At 45.8% G+C, this 21639-nt stretch overlaps 2 protein-coding genes across 5 annotated transcripts in view; one reads left to right on the top strand and one right to left on the bottom strand.

The window, feature by feature from the left end:
- The first annotated feature begins 10349 nt into the window (after nt 1-10349).
- Nucleotides 10350-18724, top strand: GSG1 (germ cell associated 1). Of its 4 annotated transcripts, none has more exons than XM_066253205.1 (6): nt 10350-10409; nt 13021-13339; nt 14582-14629; nt 15553-15627; nt 16280-16391; nt 18323-18724. In XM_066253205.1, the coding sequence occupies exons 1-6, from the start codon at nt 10401-10403 to the stop codon at nt 18651-18653; spliced, it is 894 nt and encodes a 297-aa protein (XP_066109302.1). In that variant the 5' UTR covers nt 10350-10400; the 3' UTR covers nt 18654-18724. The 4 variants fall into 4 exon arrangements, with proteins under 4 accessions (XP_066109302.1, XP_066109301.1, XP_066109304.1 ...); XM_066253204.1 differs by having other exon boundaries at nt 15475-15627; XM_066253207.1 differs by lacking the exon at nt 16280-16391 and having other exon boundaries at nt 15475-15627; nt 18328-18724.
- A 360-nt stretch (nt 18725-19084) lies between these two features.
- FAM234B (family with sequence similarity 234 member B) overlaps nt 19085-21639 on the bottom strand; it is a 35448-nt gene continuing 32893 nt past the window's right edge. The window contains exon 13 of the mRNA XM_066264521.1: nt 19085-21575. Coding sequence (XP_066120618.1) covers nt 21570-21575 — 6 coding nt within the window. The 3' untranslated portion in view covers nt 19085-21569. The remainder of the gene's footprint in view (nt 21576-21639) is intronic.

The following is a 21639-nucleotide window of genomic DNA, read 5'->3' as shown; positions in this document are numbered from 1 at the left end:
GCTATATAATAGAGTAGGTACTAGCCACATGTGGCTCTGGAGCCCTTATAATGTGGTTAGTGTCACTGAGAAACTTAATTTATTTCATTTAATTAAAAATCTTTAATGAAATTTTTAATAAAAACAGTGTAAAAATTTTTCTATTGAACCCAACTTCATTGTTTTGGGGAGGACTACATTTTACTTTATGGCACTGTGTAAGATATCACTGTTGTACTGCAATGTGTATGTACATTTTACTTTTATTAATGTGGCTACTAGAAAATTTTAAATTGTATATCTAGATATCATATATAGAAGGTGGGGACGGAGAGAGAGAGAGAGCTCTCACATTGCATTTCTATTTGACAGCCCTGCTATAGAGCCTCATAGCTCAGTGTGGTCTGACCAGCATCATATGGGAGCTATCCTGGACCTTCAGAATCTGCTAGTTTACAAAGATCCCCCCTAGTGATTCTTATGCAGTCATAGAACCACTGAGCTAGATGACTCAGAAGACATCTAGACCTCAGGTAGGTACCCTAGAGCAGTGGTCCCCAATCTTTTTGGGCCATGGACCAATTTAATGTCAGAAATATTTTCAAGGACCGGCCTTTAGGGTGGGACAGATAACTGTATCATGTGACCGAGACAAGTGTCAAGAGTGAGTCTTAGACGGATGTAACAGAGGGAATCTGGTCATTTTTAAAAAATAAAACATCGTTCAGACTTAAATATAAATAAAACGGAAATAATGTAAGTTATTTATTCTTTCTCTGCAGACCAGTACCAAATGGCCCATGGACCGGTACCAGTCTGCGGCCCAGGGGTTGGGGACCACTGCTCTAGAGTGGTCCCTGTCCTTCTGCGGGTTGGGGGACAGGGAGGTAGGGGAGCAGCAAGATACCTGCCTGCCACTGTGATGTCACAGAGTAAACCTTACATGTCAGCTGGCCCCACCCTGACTGGTGTCCTAGCTGCAAGTCATCCTTTCCATCCTCTGCAGCCCACCTCACACCACCTTACCCCTCTGCAGGCAAGAGGGAGCCTGATTCATCTTCACACTACTCATTCCACGCAACCAGTTAAAACAGAGCAGAAGAGAAACTGAAACACCTTCGACTCAGAACTTCAACAGTGAATGAGCAATCCCTCCCAACTGACTCAAAATGTTTGTGTCACCCAGAAGGTAGGTACTTTTATTTTTGAAATCTCATGACTATCTCATGTGTCATACCTTTAAGGCTGGCTTTCTAATACAGGTTATACAAATTCTTCAGCTGTTTCACATGCTTACAGTGAAGGAGGTTGAGAACACACTGTAGGCTTACACAAAATCGGATAAAAATATATTACTCAAGCCATTTTTATTGATAAACCTGGCGATGTCAAACCATGGTTTCTTGCTTTTTCATCTTCTCCCATTAAAACTTCCATTTTTCTTTCTTTGCCTCTTCATCTTACTTTTCCTTTCTGCTCCTGGGGCTTCTTAATAACCCATAGCTTTTCTTTTTTTCCCCCTCCATCTATAATGATTTGTGGGCACTTTAACAGAAAAATAAAGCTAACAGCCAGAGAAATACACACACATAGGCACAGAGCAATGTGACATGCTGCTTACTGGCTGTAAGTTAGGGATCTCAGAAGAAAGGATAAGACAGAACTTAAGAAAGGGACACTTTTGGGGTGCAGGGCAGAGCTACTGATTCTGAAGGGGCCTCAGAGGATGGGCTCAGACAGCTCCTGGGCCCAGAAGCAGCACCAAGTACAGATCACCAAATAGCAGAAGCCTCCAAAGTGGATAGGAAACCTCATAGAAAAAGCCAGTCAGAGTAAATTTTTATTTACAATTGGTTGATGAGGAAAGACACAGAGGGGATCAGGGAGCATCTGCTTATCAGTCTTTAAGTGAAATATAAAGTACACTTAATCCATTGCCTCATTCCGTGTGAGCTTTCATAATCTGGCCAGCTAAGTGGACAATTTTATAAGGAGACGGTGACTTCCCCCTTCCTGAGGGGCAGCCAGCTGATCAGGCAATTTTAACATCGACTGCACTGTTTACCAGCATTGTGGCCTTGGCCAAGTCAAATGCTCCCAACCCGATTCCTCACGTCTAGAATGGGAGGGGCCACCTCTCTTTCTGCCTGGTTTGAGGATTAAATGAGATGCTTGGGAACGGTCCAGCAAGGTGCCCAGTACACAGTGTAATTCCCTTCCCCATATCGTTCTCCTAATTTAGCTCAGAAGAAACCGTCCCCTAGTGAGAAAGGAGCAACTAGAACTCAGATCCGCTTCAGGGATTTGTGGGGCAGCTGTGTTAGGATTACTCACAGGGTTACCAGCTGCAAGCACCCTGCTTGATCAGTGCTGAGCACCTGGCAGAGGCTCGTGTGCATGGCCGGCGTAAGGCTGGGGTGCTTGTGCTCAGAGGAGATTGCTGATGGTGATGGCCTGCCCACCACTGTGAGGGGCCATTTTGTTGCTTGTTAGCCTGGAGGTGGTGCCCCCGTCTGTGTACTGCCTGCCATTGTGAGACTTTATTAAACGAAATGGCCCAACACTTTTCTGCTCCGCAGTTTCTCTATCCGCCCGAATCCAATGTGGACCTGCCTGGGCTCTGCCACCGGCATTAAAGGATTCGTGGTACCACAGTTTCACCTAGGAGACTGGAAGCTGAAACAAAGGCAGCCTTGTTTTAAAAAAGGAGAGCTAGGGGCCTGTACTTAGGGGACCGGCAGGAGCGGGGAAACGCCCGACGCTGGGCTCCAGGGCACCAGGCACCTCCAACTCGGGACCTACAGGCCCCGGCACGGGGACCGCCCCGCCTCAGGCGCCCCTCGCAGTCCGGCCCCAGCTCGGCGCCCACGTGGCGGCGCGTCAGCCACGCCCGTCCCACCCCACGGGGTCGCCCGGCCTCCCTCCAGCGGGCCCTGGCAGGTTCTTTCCCTGGAAGGGGCCTGGGGACGCGATTCTCAGCAGCCTCAGGAGGGCCGAGAGGAAGAAAGAACCCCAGCTCCCGCCCAACTCGCGGGGGAAGTCAGGCCGACGGCGGCTAGGGCGGGGCCTAGCCAAACAATTCAAAACACTCTCCCCGCGCGTCGCCGTGGCAACGCGCGCCTGTTGCCAAGCGACCGGGGCGCCATAGTAAACCTCTCGCGGGTGTTACTCATCCAGGGAACGGGGAAAGGGGGACAGACAGAAGCCCGCTCCGCTGGGCTCCCGCTCCCCTGCTGCCAGGGAAGGAGGGGAGGACAAGCAAAGAAGGGACGAGGGCGGTCCACAAGGAATGGAAATGGGGCGGCCCAGCCATGCCCCTGAGCACCCCTCGAGAGGCCACTTGTGTTTGGCGCCCCAGTCCTGCCCCGCCCCGTGTTCCCCAAGAGCCAGGAGCCCCAGCAGGCCCCGAGGGCTCCGTCACTGCGCGTGAGCCATCGCCCCACAGGATGTGTACATGTGGCTGACCCTCTGATTCACTCCAGCTGCTTGGGGCATTGAAGAAAGGCGGCTTCCTTTCCTGGAAATAACTGCTAAAGCTAAAGACCTCAAACAATTGCATTAAAAAGCGGAAAGAGAAAGGCGACAGGGAGGCCCCCAAATTCTTTCTTTGGTCCTTCCCACTGAACATAAGTAGAAGTGTTTCCAGAACTTGGGACCCACGTTAGGAAGACAGGAGGTGTTCTTATGCTGAGAGCATCTGAACCATATGGATACTGAACATGGTTACAGTTTAGATTGAAGCTGGGAAATCCCAGAGCTAAGTGTCCAATGGTGATGTTAATATTTTGGACAAACAGCATGGGCATTTTTGTGGCATTACTCTTCCCTTCCAGTGTCAAAACGTCCAGTGTGGAAACCTCCTGTTATCTGTATCAAGGAATGAGTCAAATATGAGGCATAGCAATAAAAAAAATACATATAATTAGAACTGCAAAATCTAATGGTTCAAGATACATCATTCATAAGGGCTCTAACCCATAGGGAATCACCGAGCTTGGGAAAAGACAAAACATTTCCAATCTGTCACTGGCTTTTGAGCAATGTGTTTGTACCCTGGTCTCTGTGAACAAAAGATAATACTTTTTCATGAGATCATTGCTGTTTTCTGTGCTCTGGTCATCAAAAAGCAGGAATGTTTCCACAGGTGGGAGGAAATGTATTGGCTTAGGCTCTGTTTGATGACACTGGGTGCATCTGTGTAGAGAGGCAGACAGTGTGTCTGTGGACCTGTGGACCCTCTTAGCTCCTCACTGCTGTTATGTATGTGAATCGGGGAGATTTCAAGTCTCCTTTAACAATAAGCAGCTGTTGGGACAACTTTCTTTATACACATCTTATCTTCACATAATAGACTACCTAGTTGTATTCTTGACCCTTGTTTCCATTACAAACTTCATTCATTCATGAGTGTTAGGGCTAGGCGCTGAGGATCAATAGTGAATAAAAAAAAACATAGCTGCTACTATATCTAGCTACTTAAAGTCAAGTGAGCATAACAGACAAGTAAACCACATGATGAGTTACATGAGAGAGGCACACAGTAGAACATGCAGGGACAAAGGACAGGGGCGTGTAGATCAGAGCCGGTGAGAGCCCATACATTTACACTCCACTCCAGCCTTTTATCTACTGAGAAACAAAGAGGTAGTTAATGGGGCATGGGTCAGAAGTCTGGCTCCTGGGAGACAGACAGAGAACTACTGCCCAGGAGGGCAAGTGAACCTTTTCTGGAAGAGCCAGTATGGATACGTGAACTCTCCCCCTCCCCTCTCCCTTAGCTCCAGGCTTTGACATTAGGGAAGTGGTGTATTATACAATCTTCCTTGGCCCAGATTCTTACCCATAGCTTTAATCACCTCTTACCTACAGTGTATTCACAAAACAATAAATTGAATTCCTGTTTACAAAGTATGTGCGGGTGTCCCAAGACCATTGCTTCTCTTTATATATATATATGCCTATGAAATATGGTTTTGTACAGTGCGGGGAACAGTAACTGAGAACCTTAGCATACATAGGTTGGTGCCAACCCTTGACTTTGTGTGATGTTATCAATGTTGAGTTTCATATCTATCCCTGTGGGGGGATCATCCTGAGATGCTAACAGCCCAGCATACAGAAACTAAATACTGTTTTGAGATGTGGAATCTTCGTGTCTGTGCTGAGTCATGAGCTTCTGAGCTGAACCTAATTATATTTATGTTGCATTGACTAGCAATTACTTCTTCTGTTCTCAGAGAGGAAAGAGAAGAAAAAATATTAACATGCTTAAATTACAATGGAAGGAAGTGAGTGGGATGCTAGGCTCTGATTTTTTAGGCTAGGCATAAAAACTCATGTTTTGTCAAAAAGAGGAAATTAGACATTGTAATTAGACATTGTGGCTCAGGATCCTTGGGGTGGAGGATGGGAGGTGGGGGCCTACCCAGCAAGCCAGCCAAGCATGCACATAAAGTGCACGGCCTCCTGAGGGGTAAATTCAGTCTTTGGGGAGGCCTAAAATAATATAATTTTGGAAGTCCTCTTTAAGGAAAAGAATACAAAATGACAAGTACAAACTAGGTAACAGGATCTTTGAAGGGGCCCACTTAGGTGGGGGAGGATGAAGCTGAAGCTTCATTAGTTTAATTCTAAAACCACCTCTAGGCCTCCTCATGTAAAACTGCTGCTCCCCTCCCCTTTTCCCTAGAAAAGGCACATTTCAGTCTATTAAGGCAAAGGGGTGCAGTTTATGAGCAGAGGCAATAAAAATCAAAGACACAAGACTCTACCAAACAGTGACTCAAGTGGGATATGAGAAGTGTCTGCAAGTATTTGAAGGGTGTCAGCAGAGAGAGGGGAAAAGAATCATTTCCTGTTCCGAGACAGACAGAGAATGAGGATGCGATTAAGTATATACGAATGTGCACAGGATTCACCAGGAAACATAGGCTAACTAGGTTCTGATAACTATGGTGTTGCATTTCCAACGGGAAGTACTTGAGGATTAATTGAGTCACTGAAAACTGAAAATTGGCCACAAAAATGTTCTTGCAGGAAACAATCCTACAAGCCAATCTCGAGGGAGTGGCCGGATGCCCCCTGAGTTCATTCTGAGCCCTGAATTCCAGAAGGCTGACACATGTGTTCTATAGATTCGTGTGTGGGGAGCAGGCCAAGTGAAGAAAATGGGAAAGATCTAGCAGGGAGGAGCCACCGCCTCCACCCACATTTGCTGACTGGCAGAGGAACACGTGACTAAAGAGTAAACTCTGAGGAGATGGTGCCACCCAGTGTTGCGATGAAGACTGTAGCCAGGAAACCAGCAGCCAACCCACCGTGAACTGTAACCACAGTATTCCTGCTCCCTCATCCCAATGGAAAGCTTGTCCTGTCACAGTGAATAAAAGGGTCATTTGGGTGATTCGGGAATTGTGTCTGGGCACAAGTATATCTGTGTCACATATGCTGTTAACATCAGCCTGAGAAGAGTAGGAACTATATATTAGGGGACAGAGGTGAGATCCAGAGAAGCTCATTTGGCTAAAATGTGAACTAATTCAAACACTCTGAGGAGAGACTGCCTTTGATTCCCTAAACCAGAGGTCGAGAACCTTTTTGGCTGAGAGAGCCATGAACGCCACATAGTTTAAAATGTAATTCCATGAGAGCCATACAATATGTTTAACACTAAATACAAGTAAATGTGTGCATTTTATGTAAGACCAACACTTTTAAAGTACAATAAGTCTCTGAATTCTTTTTAATAACGTTGTTATGCTGTTGCTAACCAATGATAAATAAAGTACTTCTTACCATTAATGCGACTTCTGCTGCTGCATGGTTTTGCTGATGGCTTTGTAGTCTGGTTGATACGTGGTGAGGTTAAGCTTCATGCAGGCATTGAGACTTCCATCTGTTAAACGTAATTGTAGGTTGGTCTTAATGTTCCTTAGATGTGAGAAAGACTGCTCACATGCATATGTAGAGCCTAACATTGTCAGTACAGCAATACTCACACGCTGCAGTGTGTGGTATGTGAGGGGAAGCGCGTTCCAAGTTTTGACAATCAGCTGGTTTGCAGGTTGAAGTTTTTTCATTTCTCCCCACTTGTGTTTGCTCAACAACTCTGCTTGCTGTCGTGCAAGTCTTTCCAAATCTTCATTCAGTGCCTTGAACTTATTCACCCACATATTTGAGGCCTACAGGTCAGAAGCTCAAAATTTCTGATGGAGACACCGGGGATGTAACTCAGGTAGGCGCTGTCTACTGCACACCTGTGTGGATGGGTGATGAACTTAAAAAGACCAGTGCACTCACGAAATTCTCCAAAGCACACTTTGAATGACTGCAGGAGATTAGATGTGAAGCCCACTAGCTGCTGGAGATCAAGATGTTGAGCAGGGTCACTTGCTGTGCATGCATCTTTAAACTCCCAATTTTTCAAAGGGTAGTAAATGACCTGTTTCAATGTCGGTGATGAAGAGTTCCAGCTTGTTTTCAAATGCAAACACTGCTTGCTGAAGGGATAAGACTGTATTTCCAATGCCTTGCATTTTCACATTAAGCTGGTTCAGATGTTTAGTCATGTCCATGAAATAGAACTTCAGGAGCCACTCAGTGTTAGCTAACTCAGGATGCTTGACGTTTTTCATTTCAAGAAAAGTCTGGATTTTGCTCAGACAAGCCGTGAAACGGCTGAGCACCTTCCCTCTTGACAACCAACACACATTGCTGTGCAGAAGCAGACCAGGATAATTATTCCCAACTTCATCCAGCAGTGTTTTAAACTGGCAATCATTTAAAGCTTGGGCAACAATAAAGTTGACCACCTGAATTACCAGCGACATCACCTCACCAAGCTGCTTGCCACACATTTGAGCACAAAGCGCCTCCTGATGTAGGATGTAGTGAAAACTTAGGATGGGTCTCTTTTCATGTTCTTGAAGAAGCGCTACAAATCCTCTGTTTTTCTCCACCATGCACGGAGCACTATCAGTACACACCGAAATGTTTACCCATTTTTTCTTTAATGAACTCGGTGAAAGACTTGAATAAATCCTCCCCTCTTGTTGTCTCTTTCAAAGGCAAAACAGCAAGACTTTCCTCACATAGTGTGTCACCGACAGCATACTTTGCAATCACACTGAACTGGGATAAATGGTTTACATCTGTTGACTCATCCAAAGCGAGAGAAAAGAATGGTGCTGCATTTATGTCCTTCACTTGTGTTGCCTCAATTTGATTTGCCATGATCGTGAACAGTTCTTGCCGACAGAGGCATGTCTTTTATTCGTTTATCTTGTCTTTATCTGAAAAGACATCAAAAACTTCATTGGCAACATCAAGCATGAATGTTTTGGCATACTACCCATCTGTGAATGGCTTTCTGTTTCTCACAATTGCTAAAGCACCAAGAAAGCTAGCTGAATTCCAGTCACTTTGTTGGGTTCAAACACGGAGTTGCTGCTGACTAGCTTGCACTCAGCAGAGTAGCTCTTGACATGCTTTCTTCCTGCTGTCCCTTGCTGGATATTTTGATGCAAATGTAGTATGGCATATGTCGAAGTGCTGCTTTATATTTGACCATTTCATCAATGCAATTGTATCATTGCATATTAGACACACTGCAGAACCTGCTCTCTCCAGAAAGGCAAATTCTTCTGTCCATTCCTGCTGAAAAGTACGATATTCCTCATCTTTTTTTCTTTTAGCCATCTTCTTCGTCAAAAGGGTTTCTGCAATTAGCTAGCTGATTGCTTGATTAAAAGGAGGGAAGTTTACTTTCTGACCTCACAATGACCCGTATACATTAGGCATTATCCAATAAAAATTTGGTGTTGTCATAGGTGTGCAGAAGCAGACCAGGATAATTATTCCACAAATAATTAGAGTCCCCATTAATACAAAGGTTCCCATCCCCCTGTGTAGGGTTTTCCATTCCTTTAATAGGATCTATTTTCTGCAATGCCAGGGCCTTCATGGAGCCCGTGGATAGGAAATAGCCCGTGATGTCGGCCATAAAATCAAGACCAATCCATTCATATCAGTCACCTAGGGAATGTCATAGGTGTCCCGGAGGACAGCTATGATTGGCTCTAGCCACCCGCAACCATGAACATGAATAGTAAAAAATGAATGGATTGTAATACATGAGAATGTTTTATATTTTTAATGTTATTATTTTTTTATTAAAGATTTGTCTGCAAGCCAGATGCAGCCATCAAAAGAGCCACATCTGGCCTGCAAGCCATAGGTTCCCAACCCCTGCCCTAAACTAACTGCACAAATATAGAATGGAAAAACCATGATTTGGTTGGTGGCAATCCTGGAAGAGTTGGGAGAAGGGCAGGGCAGGGAATAGAGGGTGTCATCAAGTGTAAGCCAAAATATGTAAACCCACACATTAATTCCCTGGCTAGATATTTTTTCAGTCTGTTCAGCTTTTTACTGGTTGTTAGGTCAGAGTGACAACTTGCAAGTTCCTTACATGTGGACCCAGAAACAAGAAGTCCATCCCTGAATATATACTGAGTGTCCTAAAATGAAGGATTCCTGGCCCTCACCCAGAACTACTATGGAATCTCAGGTGTGGGGACCAGGAATCTATATCTTTTCCAAAGTTTCATTGATTGTTCCAATGGTTAGTCAGAAGAGAGAACTACTACTCTTGAATAAAAGAGAGGTCTTTAAGGACTTTACAACCAAGAATATGATTATAATGGAATATAGGAAGTATTGTGAGAGGGGCACCGTGTGACAAGGGCAGAGAGGAGAGAACTGCTTTTAAGGAGAAAAACAAACATTTTTGAACATTGAGTTAAGCAATGGGATGATCTTAATAATCTATAATGATCATAACCGGAGGGTGGAGACCACTCAAGACACAAGAAAGCTATTTCCTATCCACGGGCTCCATGAAGGCCCTGGCATTGCAGAAAATAGAGCCTATTAAAGGAATGGAAAACCCTACACAGGGGGATGGGAACCTTTGTATTAATGGGGACCCTATCGTATTTGTGTGTCGGCCATAAAATCAAGACCAATCCATTCATATCAGTCACCTAGGGAATGTCAGTGAAGTAAAAACTAAATCATTGTTTACTTTTTAAAGAAATGTCCCTCTGTGAATGCAGGTCCTTGCTGTTCTGTGATTAATCCCAGATCCCCATTGGCAAGCTCTCCTGTGTAATCTCCCAGAACAGCTGGGCCATGATTGTATTGTCAATTATTAAATGCCCAAGTTCTCTGCAAGGCAGTATTTAATCATGAGGCACTCCAAAAATAAAAGAGAGAGAAAGAGAGATAGAAGGGGAGGGATGGTAAAGGGTGGGGGAAGAGGGTGGGAAGGCTAGTTTTCAATCTCTCAACATTAAACCAAAGAGATTTGGAGCCCAGACGGCATCCTACGGTCCTTCCAGACAAGCTGCAAGACTCAGACCATGGCCAAGGTAACCAGCCTCCCTCTGTTATTGCTCGAAACATACACTGCACGGTTATTTTGTATGATTTTTTAAAGAGTTGTGCCCGTCTCGTCAATTTGTAATGTAAAGCTAATGTTAAGTATGAGTTTCTCTGTTAACCCATGTTGATGGAACAATTATGACACTAATTGTTAGGCACTTCCTAATGATCTGAAACTCAAGTGTCAGGGAAGTCACTCTTTGTTCCTTTTCTAAAGAGTAGAATCACCTTGGCATAGGGCTTGTCAGTATATGTAAAGATATACTTTTTGTTATGTCTGCTAATTCTTCAGAATCACCTTAAGGAAATCACTGTAAAGTTAGATTTGTTCCTTCAATTCAGGAGGTATGTGAATCCTGGAGGGAAAAAAAACAGCATGTTTTGGAGAGAAAAAAAATATATGATGAAGAGCACAGTACGATAGGCATTGAAGATAATTCTTGAAAAGGCTCTTGAATGGATTGCCTTTTCAAGAATGAGACTCCTTGTGTTTATCCTTGGGGGACACTCCTTCAGGAAGCAGCCTCTTTGGGCTTCTTTCCAAGTTCTTTTCATCTTTTTTTTTCTCAAATCACTTTTTCCTTCAATTAGTTGTCATCTTGCTGCCACAGAGCGATTGTGCATGGTGTGGGGTTCATTTTTCTTATTATTGAATAGCCTGCAGAATTTATAAATGTGTGTAACTTGAAATGAATTGAAGGGAGAGTTAAAATCTGATGTGATGTGATAATAAATTTCCAAGCCATATAAGATTGAAATTAAAATTGTTGAAAATGCAGAATTGCTTAAATCCTCAGTTCTATCTTTAGACAAAATGATTACTGTAAATTTTTACCTAGAAGTTTATTTCCTATTCAAGCAATGGATATGAATATATTAGAAAGGATAACTGATAGAAACAGAATGGTAACTAAAACCAATTAGGATTTTTATAACTAAAAACAAAATGAAAACATTATTTTTTTTTCTTTGGATGGGCCAACATACAACTCCAATAACTGGCAGAATAAGATCTTCCTTCCAGGTGAGGTAGTTATTCAGTCTTTACTAAGGTCATCCAGAATCCTGCACAGCCTGACAATTCTTGGTGGATTTAACTTACTTTGAGTGCTCAGAAAAAAGACTGAATTAGCAGACTCCATTTCAGAAACTGTTTTATCATATCTTTTGTATATTCATATACAAATATGAATCTCATATATTTCTTATTGCCAGAAAATAATCTGCACTTTGTCTGTAGCCTGCACTGTTTTAGTTGACTCTGTAAATTCTAAAGTGTTATGTTTCTAAGATAAAGTTCTCAGTTAAATGTAGAAAATGTTAAGCTGGAGATGATGAGAGAGGCAGATTAATGGGCCAATCCCATTTAGCTATGGTTTTATTTACATCTCTTAAACTAAGCAGATTTGGGTCTGATTAATTCTGCTATCAGAGAGCCCCTGGAAAGCTCAACATGGTTTATTTTAAGAAGCATCTGTCAGCAACTAAGCGTAGGCTTCTTTTCCATTCAGTATGTATTAACACAATAGTATAAACCTCACCATAACACAAAGTGCAAGACCTGTCAGGTTTATTCTTCTAATGTAAATCAAATCTGGCTCCAAGCCACCATTCCCCAACGTTGAAACATCTAATATTGGTCATTTTTCAACTAGCCCTTCTCTTCTATTAGACTCAAAATGACCTGGTCAGGGGCTCCAGCTAGGGGACTCGGCCACAGATCTCTCTGCTTCCACACACCGTGTCCCCACTGTGAGTCAGGCACTGCTGCTGCGTCCAGCTGTGGCAATGCCCCTCCAGGGTCCTCTACCATCCAAGGCTACCCTTTCCATGGCTCTGTGGCCACCACACCAGGTGTCCAGCCTCTATGGGCACATGCCACCACCTCCCATGGGATTTGGGCATCTCGGTGGCAGTGGATGAGATCTGGGCCCCATAACCACCATGCTCAGAACCCATAGCTCCCTCAGCTCTCCTGGGGTTTCAAGAGCCCCACATTCCAGTCGGTCCACCATTTTGTCCTATCCTCAAGGCCCCAAACCCCTCTATCTACACCCCCACCCATCCCTGTGATCCAATTTAACACTGGCTGATAGGACATACCCCCTTCACTCCTCTCAGACAAATCTATAAATGCAGGGAAGAGGACAGTGAAAACTCACGGTGTCACCATAAAAACTACCCTGGCAGCTCAGCGCTGCACCTTTCCGTGCAGACAAAACCAAACACAATTGCCAGCAAGAGAACCAAGAGTGCTCCCAGTTCTTTTTCTCGGCCATGGCTGTGTACCCGCCTCGGTGGCTGAATCGCATTCTGACAGCATCCCCCATAAGCGTTTTAGTATAATAGGGTTGGCCTGAACAAACACCATCGCTAGGGTGCCCGCTCCAGGCCACCCTGCCGAGCTGCTGAGCTCAGAGCCCCTGGAGGAAATGCCTGCCGAGCTGCTGAGCGCAGGGCCCCTGGAGGAAATGCCCGGGGGCTGGCCACACTCTCGGGTTGAGGAAAGTGGCCAGACCTTCGGGGGTGCAGGGCAGGGTGTCCAGACCTCCAAGCAGGCTCTGGAAGCAGGCTCTCCCCTGGCTTTGTCTGTTATAGATGGAGCTCCCGAAGGGCTTCTCTGGCCAACGGACATTCCTATCTGCCGTCCTCAACCTGCTATCACTCAGCCTCTCCACAGCATCCCTGCTCAGCAACTACTGGTTTGTGGGCACACAGAAGGTGCCCAAACCCCTATGCGGAAAAGGTCTGGCAGCCCAGTGCTTTGACATGCCAGTGCCCCTGGATGGGGACGGCAGCAACGCATCATCCCAGGAGGTGGTGCAGTACAGCTGGGCGACTGGGGATGACCGCTTCTCCCTCCGTACCGTCTGGAGCGGCATGTGGCTATCCTGTGAGGAAACTGTGGAAGAACCAGGTAGCCTCCTGCACCGCCCTCCACCCACTGCCTGAGCCCCGCCCTCCACCCACTGCCTGACCCCCACCACCACCCCCATCTTATGCAGACAAAGAGTATATAGCAGTGGGGAGTATACAGCACTGCCCCACACTCAGCACCTCCCGTCTCTGTACGGACGGTGTCCCCTCTCCTTAGGACCCCCTTTTAATAAGGTCAAAAGTCCATCTGACTTTTCACTTCCTGCCTGTCTAGTAAGTAGATTCACTGGTTTAAAGCAGCACTACCCTGAAAGGGTCCCATTTAGACTTTCAACATTATAAGAATTTCCACTCCAGCAAACTAGAATTGCTGTTTTGAAACAAAACAAGGAGCAATGACTGTTGAAAGAAAAAGCAAAAAGCCCTGCTCTGCCCAGCGTGACCTGACATGAATAACTTCGTTTCTGCACGCCTTCATTTTCTCATTAGTGAGATGGATCAGAGTAGATCACCTTTAACTCCCTTTCCTCCCCATTTCCCCCTCAAAAAGGTTTTCTCATTCTAAGTGTTATTGTTATCATTTTAAAAGTTGGGAAACTGAAGCTCAGAGAGGGTAGCGAGGTCCTGTAAGGGTGCCTGCAAGGAGCCGAAGACAGACCCAGGGCTCCTGTGTCAGCACACATCAGTTACCCGGGGTCCTCAGGACAGGAGCCACTGAACCGAGGTCACCCTCCCTGCTTCCTGCTCAAAGCAGTCAAAGATCACCTGGTAGTGAAATTTTTCTAAAGCCCCTAATCATAGACAATTTGTGACCTGGTACTTCTCCTGGTTTGGGCAAAAGGCATAAAGGAGACAGAGGAGGAATATAAATGTGTGTGTATTCACATTTTATACTGAAGTTTTACTGTGCCACTTCACACAGCTCCAACCCCAGTCCCTAAACAATTTAGAGCCATTCAGACCGGTGGTACCACAGCAGCAAATGGGATTGGTTAACACTAGGGTCATTTCCTCTTCCTGACGCGGGAACAGACCGTTTCCCACTCAGGGAAATGTTGTCCTTTTCCCTATCAGGAATTGAGGAGAGAAATTAATCATGGGTGACTCCTGTCTATGCCACGCATTCACTCATGAATTTTTAACTGCTTTCCAACTGCCTGCCGACTATATGCTGGGCGGGCACTGTGTCAGAACAAACGGAGGGGCCGGGTATGGGACTGGGGAAGGGTTCCCTCGGGGTCCAAGGAAGCACCCCCAAGAAGCCAACTCTTGTCTGTTTCAGGGGAGAAATGCCGAAGTTTCATTGAACTTACACCACCAACCGAGAGAGGTGAGAAGGGCCTGCTGGAATCTGCCACGTGGCTAGGCCCACGTGGCCCCACTCTCCGATAGGGAGGGAAGTGGTGAATGGAGAAGGCTTCCCTCCTCCACTCACTTGGGGCCTGGGGCGAGTATGTGGGTTTGATAACAAACCTAGTTGCCAGGGAGTTTGGGGGCTTCTCTGGATCTAGGTTGTACTGTGACCTCCAGCTTTTCTCTGAGCCCCAGAAGGTGATACAAATTCTTTCTAGAACTGACTTTCATTCATATGCAGGAATGCAAAAAATAGGACCCGCAGGGGCAAATAAAGTTCACAAACAGAAAACCACCACAGCGCTAACCTACTCTTTCTGCCAAGTAAACATGATGGAAAGCTTAGGTTTTTCCTTTTTTTCTCCAATTTTTTTGATACTTTTTTTGTGGGTTTTTTTGTTTGTTTTGGGGTTTTTTTTTGTAAAATAGAAGGAAAGCAGGGAGGGAGAGAAGGACAGAGGAAGAGAGAAAAGGAACAAAATTGATTATCCAAAATTAAGAAAACAGAGAAACAAAAATGTAAGTATCAAAGCCATATCCCTGCAAGATATGAATGGCTTCTCATATCTCTCTAGCAGCATTACAGTAAAGCACGTTTACTTGGTTATCTATCAGGTCCTGAGCAGGGTGAGCTGTGGAGTGACAGCAGAGAGCCCCGAGTTAAGGAATGTTCCCAGAGGGTCTCGGCTGGGTCTCAGGCTCCCCTCCTCTGATGCTGCAAGGCTCTGCTCTTCTAACAGGCACCAATGTCTCCCCTACTTGTTCACCGGTCAGTTATTGAACTGGCAGGGTGAGGGAGCTTCTTCCTCTGCTTTCCAACAGAGATCCTGTGGTTATCACTGGGAGCCCAGTTTGCCTATATTGGACTCGAACTCACCAGTTTCCTCCTGCTACTGACAGACTTGCTGCTCACTGGGAACCCCGGCTGCGGGCTCAAGCTGAGCGCGTTTGCAGCTCTCTCCTCCGTCCTGTCAGGTGAGCACCCCAAAGCTGGATGGGGATGGGGGTAGGGGGGCGGGGGTGTCCTCTGCTGCCTCTGAAGCACCCCCAAGCAGGCTGGCGCCTCTGTCCCATCCCTAGGGGAGGAAGGGGGAGCCCAAAGGCAGCATGAGGCATGGAGGTATGAGCCACATTACAGGCCTCTTTCATTTGAAATGGAGATAACAGGTGAAATGTTAGACTAGACCACTATGTACTTTGTGAAAGTGATTTATCTCTCTGTGCTTTTGCAAATTTTCCCACTACGTAAATGAGTGGGGGTTACTTTTCAGTTGTGACATAAGGAGACTTGGCTAAAGTAAGAGATGCATACATAAGATCAAGACTAAAGTTAGCTCACAATAAGGAGTGAGAAGTAAAAGGGAACAGCAGTCCTGAGCGCAGCACTGACTCCAGCTTGCTCCACAGCCCTAAGCCTCAAGTCTGGGGCAGCCGATTACCAAGCCACACCTTTAGGAAGTCCCCTTGCAGATCAGCCATCCTGGAAATGTGGCAGCATACGAGTAACAGAGTGCCCGGACACGGGCTGCACCTGGTACAAAAGGAGGAGCTTCCTCTGAAAGCGTGTTCCCTGTGGAGGGCAATGTCAGCTTTTCTCTAAGGGTGCTGCTTCCTATTCCCTCTGTAGGGCTTCTGGGCATGGTGGCCCATATGATGTATTCACAAGTCTTCCAGGCAACTGCCAACTTGGGTCCAGAAGACTGGAGGCCAGATGCTTGGAATTATGGCTGGGCCTTCTAGTAAGTGCCTACCATCTCCTGAACCTATGGCCCCAGCCCCAGCCTATCTTCATTAGGTTTGCTCCCTCAGGAACATGAAACACTTGTTTCATGTTCTTCTGCCTTTTCTTCACCCCTCATCCCAGAAGCCTGTCCATCAAACAGAGGGCTGGACCATCGGGCCACACCCACTCTCCCCCCACCTGGAGAGGGTACAGAGAGGGGTCCTCTAGCTTGTTGTGTGAGGCTGTTGTGTATCCAGTTTTTCTGCCAGTATAACTGTAGCAACCGCTTCTTTAGCTGATAAGTATGCTGCCCTTGAGAAATGAGACTGATTTTATATGGCTCTATATTTTATATATTTTATGATTCAAGGTATTGGAGGACAGAGAAGTAGAGAATTAACCTTGAGGTCTGGATGGGATTCTCTTCCCTGTGAACAGCTTACTCTTCCCCTGTAATGAAGTGTAACTTCTTCTTACCACCATTCTTATCCCACCAAACTGTGCTAGAAATAAAACTTCCCCTACAGTCATTCTCTAAGCCTCAAAAAACTAAGGAGTCAGTGATTTTACATTTCTCTTTAAAAAAGAGAAGCAGCAATCATGACAAAACAATTGTAGTCAAGGTAAACATCCCCTTTGTTTCAAAGTTCCTCACTTTCTCCCTCAAAGAACACACTCTAGTCAATGCATAGGTGCAACCTGAACTTACTTACATTAACCGTCTGGAATAGTGCTAAGTACTTCAACAGAGCTGAGAAGACACAACTCTGGGCTCGTTTCTAGGCTAACATGGGCAACATGGAAAGCTCTTCATGTCTGTTACAAAACTATCCCTTTTCTCATGGGATAATACATGCTATTGGACTCGGGTATTCGGTCTTCTCCTCCAGCTGCCATGAGTTGACTCATTTCCCAGAACCATCGTTTCTCGCCTTTGCCTGTGTTCAAGCCATTCTTGGCATTGCAGATATAGAGCTCAGACTACAAAACTCACATCAGAAGCCTCCCAGCCTGAGTATATTTAGCCTGTCAGAGGACCAGCATGTGGCCTGGCCTCATGAAATCCCTCACGAACTCACACAACTTCCTGTTTCCTGGGCTACCCAGAATGACTGGGAGATTTAGGGGTCTGACTCTCCAAGTTTTCAGGACTGTGTTTGATAAAGTTCCCTGATGTCTTTTCTTCTTTGATGAATTCATCCAGCTTCTCTTAATCTCTGAGCTTCTCTTCCATCTATTATAAACTCACTTAAGATGAGAACCACATTGTTTTCATAACAGGCAAAGTCCACTAGGGCAACCTGTAATACCTCCAGGTTTGTGGCCAGTGCTTCCTTGAATGGCTCTGAGACTCAATTTTGCAGGCCCTTAAAACTGCTAAGCTCAAAACAAGGGCAGATGAAGGAGGGATGACCACTGTGGTGTCTGAGGGAAGGAAAATCTCTGGCAGGGTGTGTGGGGGCAGCAGGAAGAGGAGAAGGAGGCGTTACATTGGGCTGTGTCCACTGTATACAGCCAAACTACAGGTCTAGGGAATCTTGGAGATTCCACAAGGGTAACTGCAGCTTGAGAAACAACAGTACAAGTTATGTGTGTGGATTTATAGGTACGTATAGAAAATGGGCACTCCAAGTACAGAAGAGCACAGAGCTAACAAGCAATCAAATTAGTGAAAACGAAGCCATTAAATTCCTCATCTGACTTTAGGACAACATGGGTCATTCTTTTACTACGAAACATCCAGAATGCAGCCTCCTCAGACAGACCCACTTTAGTCCTCTTGCCCACAGTTCTCTCTCTGCAACATCATGAAAGAGAGTACGGTCGGGCCTCTAAATCCCTAAGAGGCATCAGCCTAGTGTACTAGTAGGAAGGGATCGTGGCAGTTTTCTTTCAAATCGATGAGAAACAGTCTTAGTATAATTTTTTCTCTACGTTTGTCCCTAGCACAGCCTGGGTTTCCTTCACCTGCTGCATGGCATCAGCTGTCACCACCTTCAACACATACACCAAGCTGGTGCTGGAGTTCAAGTGCAAGCGGAATAAGAGCTTCAAAGGAAACCCGGGGTGCCTGCCACACCACCACCAGTGTTTCCTCCAGCAGCTGGCAGGGGCAGCCCAGCCAGGGGGCCCTTGGACCGGCCACCACCCGCCCATCCGCTCTGTCTCTGAAGGAGTTGACTTCTACGCACAGCTACACAAGGGGTTCCCGCAAGGCACCAGCCAGGGGCTAAAAGAAGAGTTGGCTGGGTCGTCTGTAGAAGAAGAACAGTGTTAGGAGTAAGTGGGTTTGAAGAGCAGGCTGAGCCCCAGCTTACATGTTTGTGATCAATACATGCTTAAACCAAAGTCTGTTTCTTAAGCGTGGTTTTTAGAGGTTAAGAACAAGGGTGTGTTCAAGTACAAGTCCAAATGGGGTGGGGAGGCGCCTGGTGCCGCTGCTCCCTTTCCCTTCACAACCCCCTCTCCTTTTGCCGTCTCCCCCCCTCACGCATTCAGAATTCCCTTCGCTCCTTTACTGACTGCTTGTTATGTGCCGAGTGCTGGACTGTTCAGGTAGGGCTATGGTTGCCCAGGGAGAACCACACAGGAGGCTTCCCCAGTGACCGAGGCTGTGACACATACTCCTCTCTGGATCCCCACCTCCTCACCCATCCGCAGGGGAGAACAAGCCACCTTCGATGGCTAAGAATGAGAATGGCACACAAGTATGTTCCCATACATGGTATTTATTTATTCTATAACAATTCACATTTTAAATAGTGCTTCCTGACAATATACCAGCTGGCCCTTCTTTAACATGGGTAATAAGGACAGCAGTTCACATTCAAGGGGTTGGTATCGTCATACCACACTAGAGGGGAGAGGAAAGGCCATCTAGGGGATGGGAAGGATGTGGTCTAGGGTAGAGAAGAGGATTTGTAAGGGAAGGAGAGAGAAGAGATTAGGAGGAGAAAGAGTCTGCGTTTGCAGAGGTCATTACTATTTCTAGACAGCTGCCACATTGGCTTTGCTGGCAACCCCATGTTAGGAATGAAGAAAGAAATCTGGGTGGGTGGCTGCCTGCAAGGAAAAGGAAGTGTGGAGACACGCTGTAGAAACCAGCACCCACACAGGCCGGGCGAAGCGTCCTCGATCTGCCGCCACTTACACCCTCGGTACTGTCTGCCCGAGGGCGAGAACCCTTGAGCTTGTCCTGTGTGCAGCAGAAAGGTTCAGACCTATCACAGTCAAAACAACCTATGCTGAGTTAGCTTGCAAATACACCATGAAGAATTTAGGGACATTAAGCTTTTTTAGCTTCCTCTTACATGTTTCCGAAACTCACCCACCATAAATACAGTCTTCTGCCTAGAACAATCCCCCACAAACCAGGTCTTCAGAATATAGCTTCAAATTTCACTCCTGCTTACAGCAGCCACCTTCCTAGAAAGCCTCAACATGGAAGAGAACCAGGTTTAGGCCTGGATGGGCCCGCCCAGGCCGCTGTAAATTACTCTTTAGAATTCTCTACTAGACAAAACTAGATCCTAGGCTCTTCTACCCAGGCAGATATTCAAACCCTAGAAGTACATCTGGAATTATTCCCATGCTCTTGGGTACCCTGTAAATGGTCCCCTAAGTTTACAGTAAGCTTAACCCTCACATGCCCCTACTCATGTCTTCCAAAGTGTTAAAACCAAATTTTCTTTCACAGGCTTAAGGCAGTGGGGTGCCCAGAAACCTGGCCACACCAATCTGCAGGCCAGACGCATGCGTGAGGGGGGCTATTGCTCCCAACCTTCTGTGATGTCATCATGCCTCACAGCAGGACAATTAATATATATCCCTTGGATTTAGGATTCCTCATTTTCTGTAACCTATATATTTTCTGGAATTTCTTTCTTAACATAAGTTAAAAAGATACAGGCCCAAGGAAAGAGAAAACTCGAGTTGCACTCAGAGATGACCTATCAGAATTATTCAAGAAGGAAAGCAGTTCTCCAGCAAACATGGGATCTCCCGCTAAATAAACAATGACCTAGAAGTTTAGGACAGAACTTAATAGAAGTAATACATTTATTTAGAAGAAGGGGGACTCACTGGAGAAAATTCTAAAGAACTTAATTATAAAATTTATAGTATTTATAGAGGAATTTTTCTCAAAATACAACGCTTTAAAGGCTTGACAAGAATGGAGACGGGCGGGGCAAAATGGCTGTGGACAGGATTCAAGAGCAAGAATAAGGGTCCAGAAACGGCTCTGCTCTCATGCAAGCAAAGCAAAAATATCCCTGAATAACAGAGAGCAAAAGGGAAGCAGCAGGAGGATGCGCAGCAGAAGGTGCTAAGAAAGCAGGGTAGAGATGAAGCAGAGAAAGGGAGACCTGCCTCAGTCGTTCCTGACTTGTTGGCCTCTACGTTGAGGACAGCACAGACATAAGCACTTCTGAAGACACTGCAGTAAAATGATCAGGACCGGCAAAGCCATCAGAACCACATGGTACCATCTGGACCTCACCGTGGCTCCGCTTTGGATAGGAATATAGTATTCTGTGGTCACTATAGAGGCATGGAAGGTGTGAAGAGGCACGGTACGTAACACAAGGAGGAGGTGGAAGTGCTGGGATGGCCGACGCTGTCCCCACTGCCAGCCTTTCTCACTGCTGCTCCGGCTGGGAAGAAGCCAAGGAACAGGCAGGGAGGAAATAAGGAGAGAAATGAGAGCAGTCCTAAAAAACAGAGGTAGGCCATCTAGAAGGCTCAAAATGACCAAACCAGACGCATTTCAGGACAAGAAACTGGGTCCCTGAAGTTTAGGACACAGCTAGAGAATATTTCATTGCAACACTGGAGAATGAGCACATGTGCGGCACAATGCAAAACAAAATGCTCCAGTGAAGAACACTGCAGTTTCTCAGAAAGAGTCTATAAATTAGACATACAAAAAATAAAACACTTATAAGATTCACATTTCCAAATTATCCACACAGAGTGCCTTACGGGAGGGAATTAATGCACAGATTGAAAAAGTAGGTAAAATGCCCCAACCAAATGGTTCATGCCGTTATCAAAGAACTCGGATATGCCTTCCAAAGTGCTCTGCATAACCATGCAGAGGTGATGAGCTGAGGCTGACAATTCTTCCTTCTCTCCAGAGAACTGAACAGTATGCGTTCTGTTTACTTCTTCATAACCTCAAGATCCCATCAGACTAGATCTAGAGGAAAGCAAAGATGCAAATAATCAGTGACTTGACTAGTAGAGAAATGAAGAAAACCTAA

This window comes from Saccopteryx bilineata, chromosome 1 (assembly GCF_036850765.1).
Source record: "Saccopteryx bilineata isolate mSacBil1 chromosome 1, mSacBil1_pri_phased_curated, whole genome shotgun sequence".
Lineage (NCBI taxonomy): Eukaryota > Metazoa > Chordata > Mammalia > Chiroptera > Emballonuridae > Saccopteryx > Saccopteryx bilineata.
The sequence above is the reverse complement of the archived record's forward strand: the minus strand, read 5'-3'. Positions and strand labels throughout refer to the sequence as shown.